The sequence below is a fragment of the Camelina sativa genome, chromosome 20, assembly GCF_030686135.1.
Source record: "Camelina sativa cultivar CO46 ecotype springtype chromosome 20, ASM3068613v1".
NCBI lineage: Eukaryota > Viridiplantae > Streptophyta > Magnoliopsida > Brassicales > Brassicaceae > Camelina > Camelina sativa.
The window spans coordinates 28,100,369-28,117,372 of NC_141899.1; the positions used below are offsets into that span (position 1 = coordinate 28,100,369).

Below are 17,004 nucleotides of genomic sequence, written 5' to 3' on the forward strand. Positions count from 1 at the left end.
ATATTTATAAATCTCCTATGAACAGTATGTAGTCACTTTTAGTCATCAAATAAAACAAAAAGTCCAGAGAGATTTCTCACATTTGTTTATGCATTGGCAGAACAGTTTGGGTGTTCTTAGCCCAATAAAATAATAAATATATTGAACAGTGCGCATAGAACACTTTTTTAGTTTTTGATGTATAACTGATCTTGGCTCAGTTCTAAGCTGACGTGGCAAGCTGTGAATGGATACAATTTTTTGCAAACAATTTTTCACAAATTAAAAGAGGATTTAATTGAGAATATATGGAATAAATTTGGACATTAAACTATGTATTAATTAAATAAAATGTTTGTGTGCTTTAATTAAGTAATATATATGTTTTCTTTTATCTTTAATGTTTTTTTGTATCATAAAAATTTGGTATTTTATTTTGAATTTTAGTAAAAGTTTTATAAGTTTGCAATTTAAATGTTATTTTTAAAGTTTTTCTAAATGTAATATGTTTAAGATTATTATATTATTAAATCTTATGATCTTAAACATGTTTTCCCAATAACAAACTTCTTAACAAAAGATCTAAACTAATGATCTTACATTATTTTCATAATATTTTTACTCTAAGAACATCCATAACTGTTCTCCCAATAAAGATGCCCGAACACAATAGTGAATAGACTATAAAATTCAAAAGGCTTTCTTCAGATGAGTTTTTCTGTAGAAAAGATCAACAATAATGGTTCAAGATTAGCAAATTAAAGAAGAATTAAGGTTGCAGATAGACATGACCTTTTGTGACTTAGAGGGTAAAGTAACATTTGAAATCCTCAAAGAAGACAAGAAGATTTTTTTTTTTTTTTTTAAAGACAAGAAGATCTTAAAATTTGCAGATGCGCAGTGCTTCCAAATTCCCTTAGTATTGTACAGAATCTATCATTAACGTAGATTAGATTACCTCTTCTTGATTCTCTCATTATGCTTTTGAATTGTAGTGACCGTCTCCAATGCTTTGGCATAGACAGCAGTTTCATCAAGGGTGTGTCACTGAAATCGCCTTTTTATGATTCATCAAGGGACCTCCGAGAGTTGGAGTACCCCGCATTGTCCTACCTTCCAATCGTTATGGTTCACCTTGAACTCAAAGACAAGCTCGCTGGAAGTCACCTCCATTTCGACTTTGAATATGTGCAGATGCTCTGTAAAAATGTCACATACACTACAAGAAAACATGGGGATTTCCTACAGCAGATTTTGAAGGAAATTGGAAGGAAACACATATTTCTTACCATTTTCCTACGAAAAATAATGGAGGTAATAGCCTGAAGGAAATCAGTTTTGGAAGGAATTTAGTAGGGAATTTCCTACCAATTTCTTACGAAAACATTTTCGTAAGAATTTTGTAGAAAAATGGAAAGACGCTTTCTAACAGTTTTCCTACCAAAATGTTAGTAAGAAACAAGTTCCTACTATTTCCTACCAAGTAATTCTTACCATTTTCCTACTAATTAAAAAATAAAATTAATTCATTAATTTCAAAAATTAAATGAAATTTTATAAAAAAACAATAATTGTTAATTAAAGAGTTTTATTAAATTAATTAAATAGAATTACAATTTTTTTTTCTTTAAAACAAAATAAACCAAAAACAATTATAATTCTCTCCGGCGCTCTCCTCCGCCGCTCTCCTCCACCACCATCTCTGGTACTGTCCATCCATCACCAAATATCTTCTTCTCTTTCTTCTTTCTTTGTTGAATCATAAGATTTACTTTTTAAGCATAGACAAGTGTTAATGGCGGCGAGATCTGGAAAAAAAAAAAGTTAGATCTGAAATATAAGAGGAGGAAGGTGACGGGAAGCTAAGATAGAATTGAGATATGAAAAAACACAATTAGTGAATCATCTCATCATCATCAAATCTCAGAACAAACAGAAAACAATGACATGAAAAAACAAATTCGAGAAAGAGGAACACACCATAACTGAAGCGAAGAGATCTCGCTGAGTAAACCGAAAAAACAGATCGGAAGAGCGACGGCAGCGAAGACGAAAAAGAAGAGTGGTGAAGCTGAGCATGTGCTTCTGTTTCTATTGTGATGACTTTGCATCTGAGCTTTTTTTTTTCTTACGCTTCTTTGATTCCCCAAGAAGACGAAGGGATGAGATCTTTGTCCTTCTGATTTTTTTTATCTCACCGTCTCTTTTTTTTTTGTTTTGGGCTTTTGGCAGTATTAATAATTATTTATTTGTTCCCTAAATTTAAAAAGAAACAAATATATATGCCTTTACGTAAATATATATTTCTTCTATTAGTGTGAGAAAGTTTAAATAATATAAATTTTAGTGGAAAACATAAGGAAAGAAAAGAAAAACATAATGAAACATATGTTTGAAAAAGTAAGTAAATAGACTAATACAATATTTTGTAAATATAAAATAAATATATAAATAAATTATCTTAAATTTACATGTATATAGATTAAAAAGTTTATTTTGTGAATGTAAAGTAATGTAAGAGATTTTAATTTATAAGTAAATGAGTTTAAAACATAAAACATTTGGTAGGAAATTGGTGGTAAACATTCATTCAATTGGTAGGAAATAAATTTTAAAGGCATTTGGAAGGAAATGTTTCCTACGAGTTTCCTACGAAATTGCTTCGGTACAGTTTTCATAGGAAATTGGAAGGAAATTTTCCTACCAAATTCCTTCGGCTGCGTTTCCTATTTAATTGCTTCTATTTTCCTACAAATTTTCCTACGATTCTACGTTTCGAAGGAATTTCGTAGAAACTTTTCTAGGATTTTCTTATGAATATATTTTGTAGGAAATTTCGACAACTTCTTTTTGTAGAATAATCGTAAGTTTTTTGTAGAAAATTTTTTCTACTAAAATTTTGGTAGGAAATTTGGTAGGATTTCACTATGTTTTCTTGTAGTGATAGTATAGTCGTGCTCTGTTTACACGTAACAAGAACAAGAGAGCAAGTCTCGTCATCACCTTCATTAACCAGCAAAATGCAAGCTTTAAATCTCATGGATGTAGGAAGAGGCTTCTCATTTAACTCGATTGTCAGAGAACCTCCAGTAGCAGCTCGGTGAGTGAAGTATGCAGGCACTAAACCTCTATAGACTTGAGCATCTACCGAGATCTAACTGTTGTAGATTAGTGGAACTTCCAATGAAAGAGGGAAGACTGATCAGACTTGAGCAATTACGAAGATTCAATTTCTGAAGATTTTTGGTATACCCACTAGTAGAGGGGAGCTCCACCAGGCTGGAGCAATCTTCTAGATTCAATTCCTTAAGATTGGCGGCAGTTGAGAGATCAGGAAGCTCCTTCAAGTTTTTAGACGATCTCAAATCCATCCACTTGAGATTTGGAAGCGGCTGTCCACAGACAAATAATAAGAACATGCTTTTAGTAATTAATTACGAAAACTACTGTATGTTAAGGAAAAACAACTTATTTTAAAATTTGAAGAGACCAAGAGTTACTTACTTTAATTCCTTCCCACAACTTCTCAAGTTTGCTAGAACACAGCCCTAGTTCGACCAAGAACTCTGAGTTGAAAGTAGGAGGCAAACATGTCATCGGAAAACACATCCACTCTAGTAATCGAAGTTTTGGAGACATATACTCTAAACCACATGGTAGATGTGATGTCTCATGATCCCCCCTGAATCTTAAGAATTGGAGATTAGTCATTCCCTGCAAGGCTCTCTCACTTATAAGCAAATTTTCCTTGGTGCTAAATTCAAAATCTATGCCTATGACACTTCTTCTAGCCTGAAAAAGGAACAAAAATAGTAAGAGATAGGTTCATTATCAAATAAACTCGATTTGTTGGGAGATATGTCAAAACTTACTTCTACATCAACAGTGAGCATTGCACAAATTTCTCTTGCATCAGCCAAATATAGACGTTGTCTAGGCTCACGAGCAGACTGTTTACGGACTATATCTCTACCTAGTTGGACTAGCAAATCATGCATGGTTATCAGACATCCAAATTTTATAGAGATGAGAGATTTCTCTGCTAATACGTTAAGCCCATGGCTCACATCCAAGAACATCTCTGCAAGATGCTCTTCCACTCTCTCAATCACTTGACGATTAAAAAAGCAGGCTATATGAAGAAATATTTTTTTTTTTTCGTCATCTAAGGCATCATAACTGAACTTCAAAATGCTTTGAATATCAGCGTCAAGGCTAGTTCTTAACCTTGGTAGTTCCTTTTGCCACTCCTGCTTAGACATTCCTCGAAAATAAGAGCCCATAACCCTTAAACTCAAAGGGAGTTTACCCGCAAGTTTTGTAACTTCCCAAGCAAGTTCTTCAAAACCATCTTTAGGGGACTTTTGACCAAAAGCATACGTGCACAAGATTTGAAGAGCCTCGTCAGGTGGTGGAAAATCCACTTTGTAAATATGGTTAATCCCATGTGTCCTAAAAAGCTTTCGATCTTGACTTGTGATGATAATCCGACTCCCGGGACCAAACCACCAAGTTTCTTTCGCCATGGCATCTAGTTGCATCGACTGGTCCACACCATCAAGAACAACAAGAACTTTCTTGTCTTTTAACCTGTCTTCAACAACTCCCAAATGAGAAATCTTCATATCATTCTGGTTGGTTATTCGAGACATAAACTGTTGTTGTAAGTGCAACTTTGCACTGTAGTCATCGGAACAAGGTCTTGTATATTTTGCTTCGATAGATTCCATAAAGACACTCAGTTGAAAACTGTTGGAGAGATTGTTGTACACAACTCTAGCAATGGTGGTCTTCCCGATCCCAGAAGGACCCCAAAGCCCAATCATCCTCACTTCATCTGATTCTAGGCATAACAATCGTTCCATCACCTCCAAATGAGCTCTCATACCAACCAACCCGTCGAAATCACTTGATGATACTGAATTATTCAGTAGATATTTTTTTTTATCATAGCCGCTTCATTATCCCTAACAATATTAGAAGATAGATATCACTACATCGATTAAACAATTATAGAAAAGCTATAAATATATAAATTTTGATGTTTGTTAGAAATAATTTAAATGGAAATAGAAAACAACGAACCAGTTGTTTGAATGGTAACCGGCGATTGTGGCTACTTTTGCCAAAGCTTGTCTCCATCTCCCAATGTCCTGTTTTGTTTTACCGACACATGTTTTTCTGAATATTTTTTCCCAAAATCTCCAGTTAGTTTTTTTACATCAGATGGATCCACTTTATAGAAAACAGGCATCACCATTTGACCCAGTTCTTCCCTGCACTTCATAATCTCTGCCAATTCGTCAAGACACCAACTCGAAGAAGCATAGTTTCTCGAGAGTAAGATAATTGCGATCTTGGATTCTCGAATCGCCCGAATGAGTTCAGGACCGATGGATTCTCCTCTCTTGATCTCATTATCAATAAATGGTGTGATACCCATTCTTTGAAACTCCATTTGAATGTGACTAAGAAAGTCTCTACGGACATCTTCTCCTCGGAAGCTTGGAAAGACATGGTGTGTCCAGATGCGATTCAAAGGTGATGAAAGAGATAAAGAAGATGGAGGAGATGAAGGTGGTGATGACGTTTCATTGTCATCTTCTTGATGGAGTCTGAGTTTTTTAAAAAGCGTGAACAAGCCTATTGTTGCAGCAACAACAGTGGTAAGGCAAAAAGAAGAAGAATCCATTAGCAAGTATGGCTGGAGAGATGAGTGAATATCACAGATCCTTAAAGAGAGCTATGTGGAGGAGGATCACAAGTTGCAAAGGAGACTATGTATATACATTACAAACTAACGTTGACCCCATTGACTGAGAATATGTTTTTTTTTTTTTTTTTGATAAGTTTCTCTACTGACGTTGACCCCATTGACTGAAGAGTCTTCGCAACTAGCAAGAGAGGAAGCTTCGTTCATAGATTTCTCTTTAGAAAAAAAAAAGTAAAAAAGTAATTTCTTTAACAATTACATTATATTCAAAGACATTATTTCTTTGGAACAAGTCATGAAATTAGATTTATTGATGCAAATAGGCAACGGGAAATTCACAAGCAATGTCATGGAAGTAGTAGTAGTGACTAAAAAATTCCAAAATCTAAACTTTATACAAAAGGTGTGACAAAACTGGAAATGGTTTATTTTTCTTTTCGTTTTAGAAATTTTTTTCCTTTAATCCATAATCCAATTCAAGAGTTTAGAAAAAAACCAAAAAAAAAAAGAAGGAAAATATTGTTTTTGGGGTTTTAGCCAATTTTCAATGAAAAACAACAAAAAAAAAAAACAATAAAAATCTATAGTTTAGGTTTCTCATAAGAAAAGACTCTTTTCTGTACATAATTAGTTTTCATAATTCCGATTTATATTTATTTGGGATCATCATATTTTTGTTTTATATTTCTTTGTGATCATCATATTGTAGATTTATATTTAAGGCAATCTTAATTGAGTAGATTAATTATTACCCTGAAATATAGCATAGTAATTTACTAAGTTGTATAAATATCATCAGTTTGAAAAAAAAAAAGTATAAATATCATCATTGCATAAACCTCTATTAATTAAATCTAAATATTGCATGTTATTTACAAAAATAGAAGATTATCTATAAGTTTTTATTTATAACTGTAAATCATCTATCATTTCTTTAATTTTTTTTTTAATAAAGATATATGACAAAAGATTTATAGAAAATGAAAAATAATAATTAATAATTATCTTATCTAGATATTTATTATATTTTCTAAGTTAACTTTTAACTACTTATATAGAGTGAAATGATTATACAAATTATTTGCTCCTATAATAGACCTTTTTATTTGTAAAATGTTTCTTTTGTCAGATCATTTATTTAATTTATCTCCAGATTTTCTTATTTCATCTGGATCATGTGCTTACTTAGCATAGATATTTTGATTTACTTTTTAGTTAAATTACTTACTTAGATTTCCTATAAATGCATATTACTCTTTTGGTGAACTGAAACTTTTGAGAAAGAAAATAAATATTTTATCTTGATCATCTCTCTCTTCCTCTGTTTTAAAATTACTCATTTGGTTCTGTTTTGTATGATTTTGACAACAAAACCTCTTACATTTCAACGCCAACTGTCTAGACAAAAGCTCGGATTTGTCATTTGTGTCAGGTGAAATGGATAGTTACTGGAGATTGAAAAACTTGGTGTATGATGTGCCGGTTAGCCGACAAGGATCGATATACTCATGGACAGTAGATCAGTTTCAGACCAGCTTAGGGAAAAACTGTGGGTCAATGAACATGGATGAGTTGGTTAAGAATATATCTAGTGCTGAAGAAACACAAGAGGGGTTGAAGAGACAAGGCTCAATAAGACAACACCAACACCAAACTGTGCAAGCTGAGAAGAGAAGCTTGATCCCAAGAGTTGCGACAAATCCTAGTGGAGCCATAGCATGTTCTTCGGTTAACCCATTTCCAATATTAAATAAGATGCAAAATATCGATGGCACGTCTTCATTACTCTCACCATCTCCGAACATTTTTAGTGGTAGTACTAGTACTACAAGGGGTAGGAAGATTGATAATGCCATCGCCCCAGAGAATAAAATCGATGACAAAAAACTGAAAAGAAAGATAAAGAACCGAGAATCAGCAGCGAGATCACGGGCTCGGAAGCAGGTAAACAAAATGTTTGATATATCTTTTTATCTATACAGTTTAATTGATTTAGTTTAGACGTACCAAACTTCTCCATTTGCCATGTTAGGCTAAAACTATGGAGCTTGAACTTGAACTTGAAAATTTAAAGAAGAAATACCAAGAGCTACTAAGAGAACAAGTAGATATGCGGAAAATGCAAACCGAACCGGTAATTTATTTCTCTAACCGGTACATCAATTGAAAGATTTGCCACATCTAACTTCAAAACTTTTTTCTAACTTTATGTGTATATCTATATCACACGCAAGGGAATGATTCAACTTCAAGGAAGACCGGAGAGAAAGCTGAGGAGAACGAAATCGGACATTATGTGAATCAAGAAGACTGGAGCTGGAGGATAATAACTTAATAAGTTTATCTAGTTCATCATGTTTTGTTTTTGCATTTTTATGAATGTTGGGTATAATTTTAACTTTTGCCCAAACAATTAACATATAAGCTATTTTCTTAATCAGTTTGACATCTTGTTGGTGAATGTCCCCAATGATCGAATTCTCATGGGTCTCGGCAAAAATTTAAAATTTATTTTATTGGACTAGATAAGTAGTTCATGAGGTTTGAAATACAAATCCTTATCTTGTTTGATGCAGGATTTTATTAACAATATAAGCTACAAAAATGTATGTTAAAGTTTATGGATACATTAACCAGAGAAGTAGTTCCTGAGGTTTGAAAAACAAATCCTTAATCCTTAATAACGGTTTAAACGATAAAATAAAATTAAAATAAATGTGCCACGGTGAAATGTGGAACCAGACATGCAAAAAAACTTTGTTTGTACCACCAGGGAAAGATAATATAGAGAAGTGAGTGGCGGCAATGTAATCTCTAGCACGGATAACCCGATGCACATCCTCTGCCCTTCCATGAGATCATTTTCCGGTGATCTCTGCCTCTGAATGATCTCACAAGAAGCTTACCGTCTACAGGCTTGCACAAACCAACATCAACCACAGTTGTCGCTGTTCCTCTTTTGGAATCTAAAGATGGGTCGTCCACGTAATAGTCAAACAACATTGCTAAGCATCTGATTTGATGAGATAGGAGATAGTTTTCTTGATCTGAAGGAATAATCTTTAACATATGAAGGTTCACCTGATACCGCCAAAAAAAGGTTACTTAGATGCTATATTGTTGGTGTCATCGAGTAAAGATTAGTATATGTTACTGGGCGTATCACTTACTTCTGCTTCCATTGCTCGAAGTTCGTTGTAATGGTCACTTTCATTTGTCCCATTGTCATTTCCTGACGACGAAGAAGCATGGAGAGACAGAGAAAACAAAGGAGGTCGAAGAGGATACTCCATGCTAATATAGACCTGCCAATACAACTCAATTTTAACACTTAAGAATGAAAAAGACAAAGGGAAGACAGCGTTCTTAGAAGTTACCGTTGCTTCTAACTTCCACAATTTTCCGCCATCTGTTTTCCTGGAGAGCACAAGCGCAAACTCTCTCGCACCATAATCCACCCATGTATTATCAGGGCACAACGCTTCCACATGCGCCTCAGTTCTTCCGGCTGGCTCATCTACTTCACTATCATCGTCCAAAACAAGATCCAAATCATCTTCGTATATTTTAGAACTTGGTGACTTTCCTTTGATAACTGGAGAATCTAGGTTCTTTGTCATCAAGGCCAACTGCCTTGACCGTGCTTGACTAGATACTTTCAATGGGGTATGATTGGAACTGGTTAACGAAGCAGCCGCTGTGACCAAAGAGGGAAGTTCTCCATCTTCCCGTATACTTTCAAGATCTTCCTTTCCAGGAATAGATCTTCCATCTACATCGATTTCCATAGGTTCTGGAACTTGTTCCACACTGTTCAGAGTCAGAGAGCATGACTTACTAGCTGAAGGTCGTATATGTAACCAGGAATCCAAAGCACAGAGAACCTTATGGAGTGCCCACGGAGCATCTTCGCAGTTCACCACTGGTAACTCATGTTTCATAAGCAAACCAAGCTGTTCCCTGTTGCCAGTAGAAGTTTCCAAAGTATTCAGCAAAAAACAAACATATCAACAGAAATGATTACCTATGGAAGCTCTTATCACAAAATCGACAATGCTGCAGGGAGATTAAATTGTTGACCGCCAAGTTATTGACAAAACCAAACTATTAACTGTACGAAGGATATGCTGATAGAACTTTGGATTGTGTTTCTTAAACTAAGCTATTAAAACCAAACTATTAAACCTACAAATTTTCTGTAGTTCTTTGCATTGTGTTCTTTAACTAAGACGGAAAACATACAGAGTGGTGAACTCACGCAAGAGCCAGATGCGCTTTTTTCCGCGAGCGTATTCTTTGCAGAACTGTTTGCACCCTATGCTGCTGGCGATACAATGAAAGATTAGGCACAAACGCATCACTTTTAGCTGAGTCAGTGTTATGAGCTTCTTCGCCTAGTAAAACTGGTGACACTTCTGGTAAAATATCAATTCCCGCCAAATGTTGTACCCATTTATAAGGCCTTGAAGTTCTGTTCTCATCAAATGCCTGACCATCGCCAAGGATGAGCTTGGTCGACTGTATGGAAGACCAGCCATACGAAGAGAATTGAGTATGCTTTATAAAAGTAAAGTCGTCAAAAGCCACATGTAGAAAATTGAAACACCAAAACGAAAAGTTACCTGATGAGGAGGCTCAAGTCCAGCATCATCTGGAAATAAGTTACAAAAGATGTTTTTCTCTGGTCCATCCTGAGAGCCTTCAGCACCAACACATACTACATTCAACTTCAGCAGGTACTCAAATTTGAGAATGACAAGTTTGAAGGATTTTGCATCAGGCATCTCATCATCATATATGTGAAGGAAAATTTTGAGAGGGTGAACTTGATATAATCCTGTCTTGTCAGAACCTTCTTTGCTAGTAAGTTTCTTGGGTCGTTTTCTTCTCCTTTGTCCATCATCATCGTCATCAGGTCCATCGTCCTCCAGCCTAGAACTCTCTGTATTATTCAACATACCTGAAGAATCAATACCAAATTAGTATTCCTTTCGTTTCAGTATTAGAGAACAAAGTAAGTATTAAAAGCAACTTACCTGAGTCCTTTTTTTTCGATTGTTGTCTAGCATAAGCTTGAGCATCCTTAAGGCTCCCAACTACCTCCAAATCAATGCTCTCTTCAAAAGCTTCCTTTTGTGCCAAGAGCTGTGAGTATAGAACATAAAGCGGAGGAGGAAGCAGCTCAGCTAAATTATGCTGCTTCAGTTTCTTTGTGTGCTGTATATCCAGCTGGTTCTGTACTGGAAGTGATGCTTTCTTCAGAGTCTTGAGGTGTAAAGGAAGACTTGACAAAAACTTCTTACGCTCTGCAATGGTTTCTAGTAAACTCTTCTTCTTTTGCTCCAATCTCGCTCGTTGCTTACACAATTCTTTCCTCTGAATCAAAACACACATAAAGGTGATGAACAGTTTATCACTTTTTTCACATTTACATGTTTCCGAAAAGTGATTCCGCTATATTCTTTCGCCGTATTATTCATGAAACTAAAATAACCAAAACATCTACTAAAACCAGCTTTTAGCATTTTATGATTATTTTGCAAGAACTCTTTCTGCTATACCAATAAAGTCCTGATAACACTCAAATCATTTCTACCAAACGTAAACATTCAATGGAGATGAGCTTCGATGAATTTCAGAGATAATGATTGAGTCCTACCTGATGAAGCTCAAAATTGAGTCTTTTAGGCATCAAAACATGTGAACTATCACTTGATTGCGATTGATCCTTGATAGCTTCAGGAGCATCTCGAAAGAAGTCTTGTTCAGGAACAAGGTCAATGTCAGGATACTTTGATTTGAAATCCCTACAAGCCTTAATAGCTTTAACGTAATGGCTCTTCTCGTACATAAGATTATGTAATTGCAATGTCGTGAAATCAACAGGTGCTTTAGCTCGTTCCGTCTCCGCTTTCACTTTATCTTCCTCAGTCAAAATCGCGCGATTCGCCTGCGAATTGAGAAGGAACGAAACCCTAAGTTTGGTGTAGAAAAGAAAAAAAAGAGAGGCGGAGGAAGAACCCTAGAGATTGGTAGAGAAACCTGACGAAGATTAACGAAGTTGAGGAACATTTGTGTGAGGAGTTCTCGAATCTCGGATTTGTGATTTCCTTCTTTTTTCATGGAGAGCATCGTCGCGACGATTTCTTCTACTGAGGCTTTGCTCTCTCGAAGTAACTCGAGTGGAGATTTACCTGGCTCTCGCGGTGGTTGTGTAGTCTCCGCCGTCGTTGTTACTTCCGGCGTCGGGATTTCGTCAGCGGTCACCATTCCTTCTTCTATTTCGCCGTCCTCCATTGTCGATTTCTCCCCAGGCAGGCTCCCTTACTCAGGATTTATGATTTCTTTTCTAAACTATTTAATTACAAACAAAAATGTACTTCCTTAATTTAGTTGTGTGAAGAAGAAAAGTTGTAAACGGGAGATAGTGCAAAACTGTAAGAAAAAAAGCCGTACATGAAGTTTTTATGATTGGTAAAAACTTAAAGCGCGGTACCACTTGTACCGCTTTGTTTTTGTCACCAATCATACTCGTTATAATTATTTTCGTAAACAATCATTAGGTCTGAATGGTTACCGCTGTCGAGGTGGACAAATCTGTCGATGGATTAAACCGTTCTGTTTTCAGTGTGGATAATAAACTATTGGGCAATTGACAAAAATAACACCAATTTAAGTTTTTAGTCCAAGATTAGCATACATATTTAAAAGTTCCAAAACTAGCACAAATTTATATATTATTAAAATAAAAAGAGTTTCTCAAAAATAGCACCCATTTAAGTTTTTCTTCCAAACTTAGCACACATTCTCTTATTTTCCAAACTTAGCACTAAATCTTCTATTTAACATTGAAATATTAAAAGATTTCATTAAAATCTCTGTTTCTCTCGACAATGGTTTTTATGAAATTGAAATTTGTAAAATCATTTTCACGACGACAAACTCTAATCAGAGACAATGAAGCAGATTACGATGGGGAACGCTCTAGCTTCAAGAGAAATTGATTGATTTGAAATATGTACAAAAAGAAGATATTGTGAGAAATAGGGAAGGAAGTTAGGGTGAGTGATTACGGTGACGAGGATGAACACGATAGGGTTCTAAAATGGGAAATCGTATTACCCAACAGAGATGATTTGACGCCATTGTCTCAATCTATCTAATCCGGGTCTTCTCTTTCTCGGTGCTACAGATTCGATTCACCACCGATGAAACTCGGTTGAGATGGATTGATGGTGTGCCTGGTTAGGCAGATGAATTGTGTCAATGGTTTGTGTGTCATGCTATGCTGCTTTGTATATTTTTTTTTTTGATGAGAAACGTTATGAACTATATATCCTGAAATTGTTAAAACATTTTTCCTATTTCACAGTGAACTGTTCTCTCTCAATGTGGCGGACCAGTTTATGATGGCAAATGGAAAGCTTGTTCGTGTACTCATCCTTTTTTTTTAAAATAGATTTCAAGTCTGTTTGTGCATCTTTCTTTCTTCCAAAGCGTTCTGTTATTCAAAAGCTTTTCATTGTACATTCTAACTACAGATTTTTGTAGTTTTGCCCTTTTGTATATTTCCTGTGGATTGTTCACAGTCTCGGTCTACACAAACTTTCATAAGTCTATAACTTAGTTTTCTCTCACTCTACTTCATAAATCTGTATGCATTTATAAGTTTGAGAACACCGAACTTGAAGGCACGTCTTAACAAATTTATATAAGTTTCTTAATGCTTATATAAGAAAGGCATATTTGGGTATAATAATACCACGACAATATGACATGACAAAACAAAAAGGTTTGTTTGTGTTTGTTGCGCATTCCATTGGAACTTCTATCTCTCCCTCTTTGTTTATGATTATTTGTTGATTTTAATATGATTGTTTATGTTTCTTTGTTGTTGATGTTCTTAAGCTGTTTTTGTTGTTTCTCGACGTGCTTTGTGGTTTTTCACTCTTGTAATCCTGTTAACACTGTCAATTGGAATGTCCTATGATTCTAGTGTTGCTTTGTGATTTATCTTGAGGTTCAACCTTTGATATGTGATCATCTTAGTTTTGTTGCCTTGAAATTCTAGTAATTGGTTCATAGAGATTTACATAAAGTTGAAACATTTATTTGTTTTTAAATCCCTAAAATATCTCAGTTTTACTCTATTTCACCTGAACCGAACTCTTGACAACAAGAATTGCTATAGTTTCTTAATTGTGTTTAATTCATGAGGATTACACGAAATTCAGGAAAGATTTCTTGCATTTTAGGATGGCTTTCATAAAAAAATTTGATTTCAGGATGGCTTTCATAAAAAGCATGGATATTGGTAAACACTACTAGGATATGCACAAATCCCCTTACTAATGGAGTCTTTTGATATATTGAGGAAACTCCAAAAAGATAGTTAGAAACACAATTATTTAAAGCGGAAAAAGCTTAAAAATACCTCATCTATTTTTTATTTGGACGTTTAATACCTCGTCTTTTTTGGTTGGAAGAAAAATACATCATTTAATTAAAACGTGCGATTTAATACCTAAACTAATAAATTTTGTTAGTTTCATACCTACGAATTGTTGACAAAAATAAAATTCCGTTTTTACCCTTACTATATCAATTAATAATTAATTTTAAATGATATGACATTACTTTATAAGTTTATTTGAATTAAAATTATTTATTTTAATTACAATTTTGTTTTAAATATTTAAATAAAATTCTGTTTTTACCCTTACTATATCAATTAATAATTAATTTTAAATGATATGACATTAATTTATAAGTTTATTTGAATTAGAATTAATTTTATTTTAAAATTTTTATTTTAAATATTTAAATAAACTTCCATTTTTACCCGTACTATATCAATTAATAATTAATTTTAAATGATATGACATTAATTTATAAGTTTATTTGAATTAAAATTAATTTTATTTTAATTAATTTATAAGTGTATTTGAATTAAAATTAATTTTATTTTATGTTAAATGATATGACCAAGTCTGTGAAAGCGAAAAAGGAGAATAAACATGAATTAGAGTTTGATGAAGATGATTGTATTTTTTTGTAAAACAAAATTGTAATTAAAATAAATAATAATGCAAATAAACTTATAAATTAATGTCATATTATTTAAAATTAATTATTATTTGATATAGTAAGGGTAAAAACGGAATTATATTTTTGTCAAAAAAACGTAGGTATGAAACTAACAAAATTTATTAGTTTAGGTATTAAATCGCATCTTTTAATTAAATGATGTATTTTTCTTCCAACCAAAAAAGACGAGGTATTAAACGTCCAAATAAAAAATAGATGAGGTATTTTTAAGCTTTTTTCCCCCATTATTTAAATTTAAGAATAATTCAATAATAAATTATTCTAAGAAGGATTGAATGATGTTTAGGAAAGATCTGTTAAAATTCAAGATTGTTTTCATAAAAATAAATAAAAAGATGAGCTATTTGGTATTTGCTAAGATTCGTACTCGAAACCTTTACGAATTGTCTAAAAAACCTTTAATAAGCCTAGGTGCAAAGAAAATTATTCATAAAGGACGCAGAACAATTGTTAGCACTTTGTTTTAACTGTAACTGAACTTCATGAAAGATTATATGAAATTAAGGAAGGAATTAGTGAAATTAAGGAAAGATTTTTTGAATTTCATGATGACTTTCATAAAAAAGTTTAGATATCCTACATAAGAATATGCCCAAAAATGAAATCATCACCCCTTGCTAATGGACTAATCTTCTAATATTTGACACATTGAAACAAAACACACAGAAAAAGAGATTTAGAAACACATTTATTCAAAATTAGGAAGAATAAATATTCAGGAACATCTCCTTGAAATTCAAGATGATCTTCAGAAACACAGTGGTTGAAAGATTATATGAAGCTTCTTGTTCCAATCATTAATTACAACAAAAGAACCAAACTGATACATTAAGGAAAAACATAGAAAAAATATTAAAATCTTTATTTCTAAATTTAGGAAAGATTTCATAATGTTTAGGAAGGATTTCATAATATTTAGGAAGACTTCTTGAATTTTAGGAAGCCTTTCCTAAATATCTAAAAATCTCAAAAACGGTGATGAATAGAACCAGAAGATCCTCCACCAATGTACTCTGCATCATCAACATTATTAGCCCACTCTATAATCGACGAACTGCAAGCCAAAAATGACTATTAAACATGAGTATCACCACCACCATTATTGCCTCAACAACTCTCCTCTTCTTCTCAATGTCTCAAGTATTTCTCACCATTCACTCAAAATTATTCCCTTCATGACATCATGACAAGGAGCTGCTTGAGGAGTTCCCTGTAGGAAAATACTGAAGTCCAACGTTTCACTACCATCATGATTCAATTTTATAGCGACAAAGAGATCACAATCCAATTTTCAATCATTCAAATCCTACTTCTCACTCTTTTTACCTACTGATCTCAGATCCACAACTCTAAACCCATAGAACTGTTGAGTTTCACCTTTAATTCTAGCTTCCATGACATATAGTTTCTACTTTCAAAAGATCAAATTCAGATTAACTACAACAAAAACCCAAATGATGTTTGGTAGATCAAAATGTAGAAAACACACAATTTTTCAAGCTTATTCCTAATCAATCTCGAATCTTTCCTAAAAATCTAGAAACAAACTTACTGACAGATCCATGATTTCAAATAAACCCAAACACATATGCACATAATCCAATACACAAATAAATCAAAGTCATTTCCCTTTAATTGGGAAATTAATGAGATGATGATAAAAAATGACTACAATTGAAATATGATACATCAGCTTATCACAACCCTAGTTCTATAATTAACTAACCAATTGAAAAATGAGTGATTCTCAATTCTATCTCAATAGTGTAGTCAACGATATCTGTAAAGGTGGAGGGATGATTACGGAGAGTGCGAGAGAGATTTTATGAGAGATATGAGGCTACATAGGAGAAGCAAGTGAACGATGACCGAATGGAGGACGCCACCATAGGAATGATCCTCACCATCTTCTTCCTCGATTCAGCTCAGTGGTGGAGTGGAATCTGTGTGTGTTTGTGAGACGGAGCGGATATGTTTCTTCCGTCGAGAAGGAGGTAACAAAAATATAAAAGATTATAATTATTTTATAATATATATTAATTCAGTAAATAATGCTACTTTTGGAATATTTTTAAGTGTGTGCTAACCTTGGAAGAAAAACTTAGATGTGTGCTATTTGAGAGTATTTCTCTAAAATAAAACATAATTATATTAAAACAAAATCGTGACATTGCTATCTCTCTCACTCTTTCTTCTTAGAGGAT

The 17,004-nt window shown here is 33.6% G+C and overlaps 2 protein-coding genes, 2 long non-coding RNA genes and 1 pseudogene across 6 annotated transcripts; 2 read left to right on the plus strand and 3 right to left on the minus strand.

Moving 5' to 3' along the window:
- Positions 1 to 1,550: 1,550 nt before the first annotated feature.
- Positions 1,551 to 2,684, minus strand: LOC147919482 (uncharacterized). Its single transcript, XR_015592595.1, has 2 exons — positions 1,960 to 2,684; positions 1,551 to 1,787 (listed from the first exon to the last, which is right to left on the minus strand). It is a non-coding gene; the product is annotated as an uncharacterized LOC147919482 (long non-coding RNA).
- Positions 2,685 to 2,826: 142 nt separating this feature from the next.
- LOC104771431 (disease resistance protein TAO1-like) lies at positions 2,827 to 5,797 on the minus strand (annotated as a pseudogene). The gene is made up of 4 exons (XR_015592594.1): positions 5,065 to 5,797; positions 3,852 to 4,946; positions 3,484 to 3,771; positions 2,827 to 3,371 (listed from the first exon to the last, which is right to left on the minus strand). The product of XR_015592594.1 is annotated as a disease resistance protein TAO1-like (transcript).
- Positions 5,798 to 6,778: 981 nt separating this feature from the next.
- LOC104771432 (ABSCISIC ACID-INSENSITIVE 5-like protein 8) lies at positions 6,779 to 8,140 on the plus strand. Its single transcript, XM_010495951.2, has 3 exons — positions 6,779 to 7,636; positions 7,725 to 7,826; positions 7,927 to 8,140. Exons 1-3 carry the CDS (start codon positions 7,130 to 7,132, stop codon positions 7,990 to 7,992), a joined length of 675 nt encoding a protein of 224 aa, XP_010494253.1. The 5' UTR covers positions 6,779 to 7,129; the 3' UTR covers positions 7,993 to 8,140.
- Positions 8,141 to 8,255: 115 nt separating this feature from the next.
- On the minus strand, positions 8,256 to 12,186 carry LOC104771433 (THO complex subunit 5B). Of its 2 annotated transcripts, none has more exons than XR_015593019.1 (8): positions 11,735 to 12,183; positions 11,352 to 11,642; positions 10,729 to 11,068; positions 10,315 to 10,652; positions 9,935 to 10,210; positions 9,070 to 9,652; positions 8,863 to 8,997; positions 8,256 to 8,773 (listed from the first exon to the last, which is right to left on the minus strand). XR_015593019.1 is itself a non-coding variant. In XM_010495953.3 (8 exons), exons 1-8 carry the CDS (start codon positions 11,987 to 11,989, stop codon positions 8,507 to 8,509), a joined length of 2,469 nt encoding a protein of 822 aa, XP_010494255.1. In that variant the 5' UTR covers positions 11,990 to 12,186; the 3' UTR covers positions 8,256 to 8,506. The 2 variants fall into 2 exon arrangements, 1 of the variants encoding a protein (XP_010494255.1); XM_010495953.3 differs by having other exon boundaries at positions 9,951 to 10,210; positions 11,735 to 12,186.
- A 437-nt stretch (positions 12,187 to 12,623) lies between these two features.
- On the plus strand, positions 12,624 to 13,329 carry LOC147919483 (uncharacterized). The gene is made up of 2 exons (XR_015592373.1): positions 12,624 to 12,961; positions 13,065 to 13,329. It is a non-coding gene; the product is annotated as an uncharacterized LOC147919483 (long non-coding RNA).
- Positions 13,330 to 17,004: the final 3,675 nt, after the last annotated feature.

Coding starts and splice junctions, on each gene's coding strand:
- LOC104771432 (XM_010495951.2), top strand. CDS start 7,130: ATGGATAGTTACTGGAGATTGAAAAACTTGGTGTATGATGTGCCGGTT. Junction 7,637..7,724: donor GATCACGGGCTCGGAAGCAG/GTAAACAAAATG, acceptor TTGCCATGTTAG/GCTAAAACTATGGAGCTTGA. Junction 7,827..7,926: donor GGAAAATGCAAACCGAACCG/GTAATTTATTTC, acceptor ATCACACGCAAG/GGAATGATTCAACTTCAAGG.
- LOC104771433 (XM_010495953.3), bottom strand. CDS start 11,989: ATGGAGGACGGCGAAATAGAAGAAGGAATGGTGACCGCTGACGAAATC. Junction 11,069..11,351: donor TCAATTTTGAGCTTCATCAG/GTAGGACTCAAT, acceptor GTTTTGATTCAG/AGGAAAGAATTGTGTAAGCA. Junction 8,998..9,069: donor TGTGGAAGTTAGAAGCAACG/GTAACTTCTAAG, acceptor TTGTATTGGCAG/GTCTATATTAGCATGGAGTA.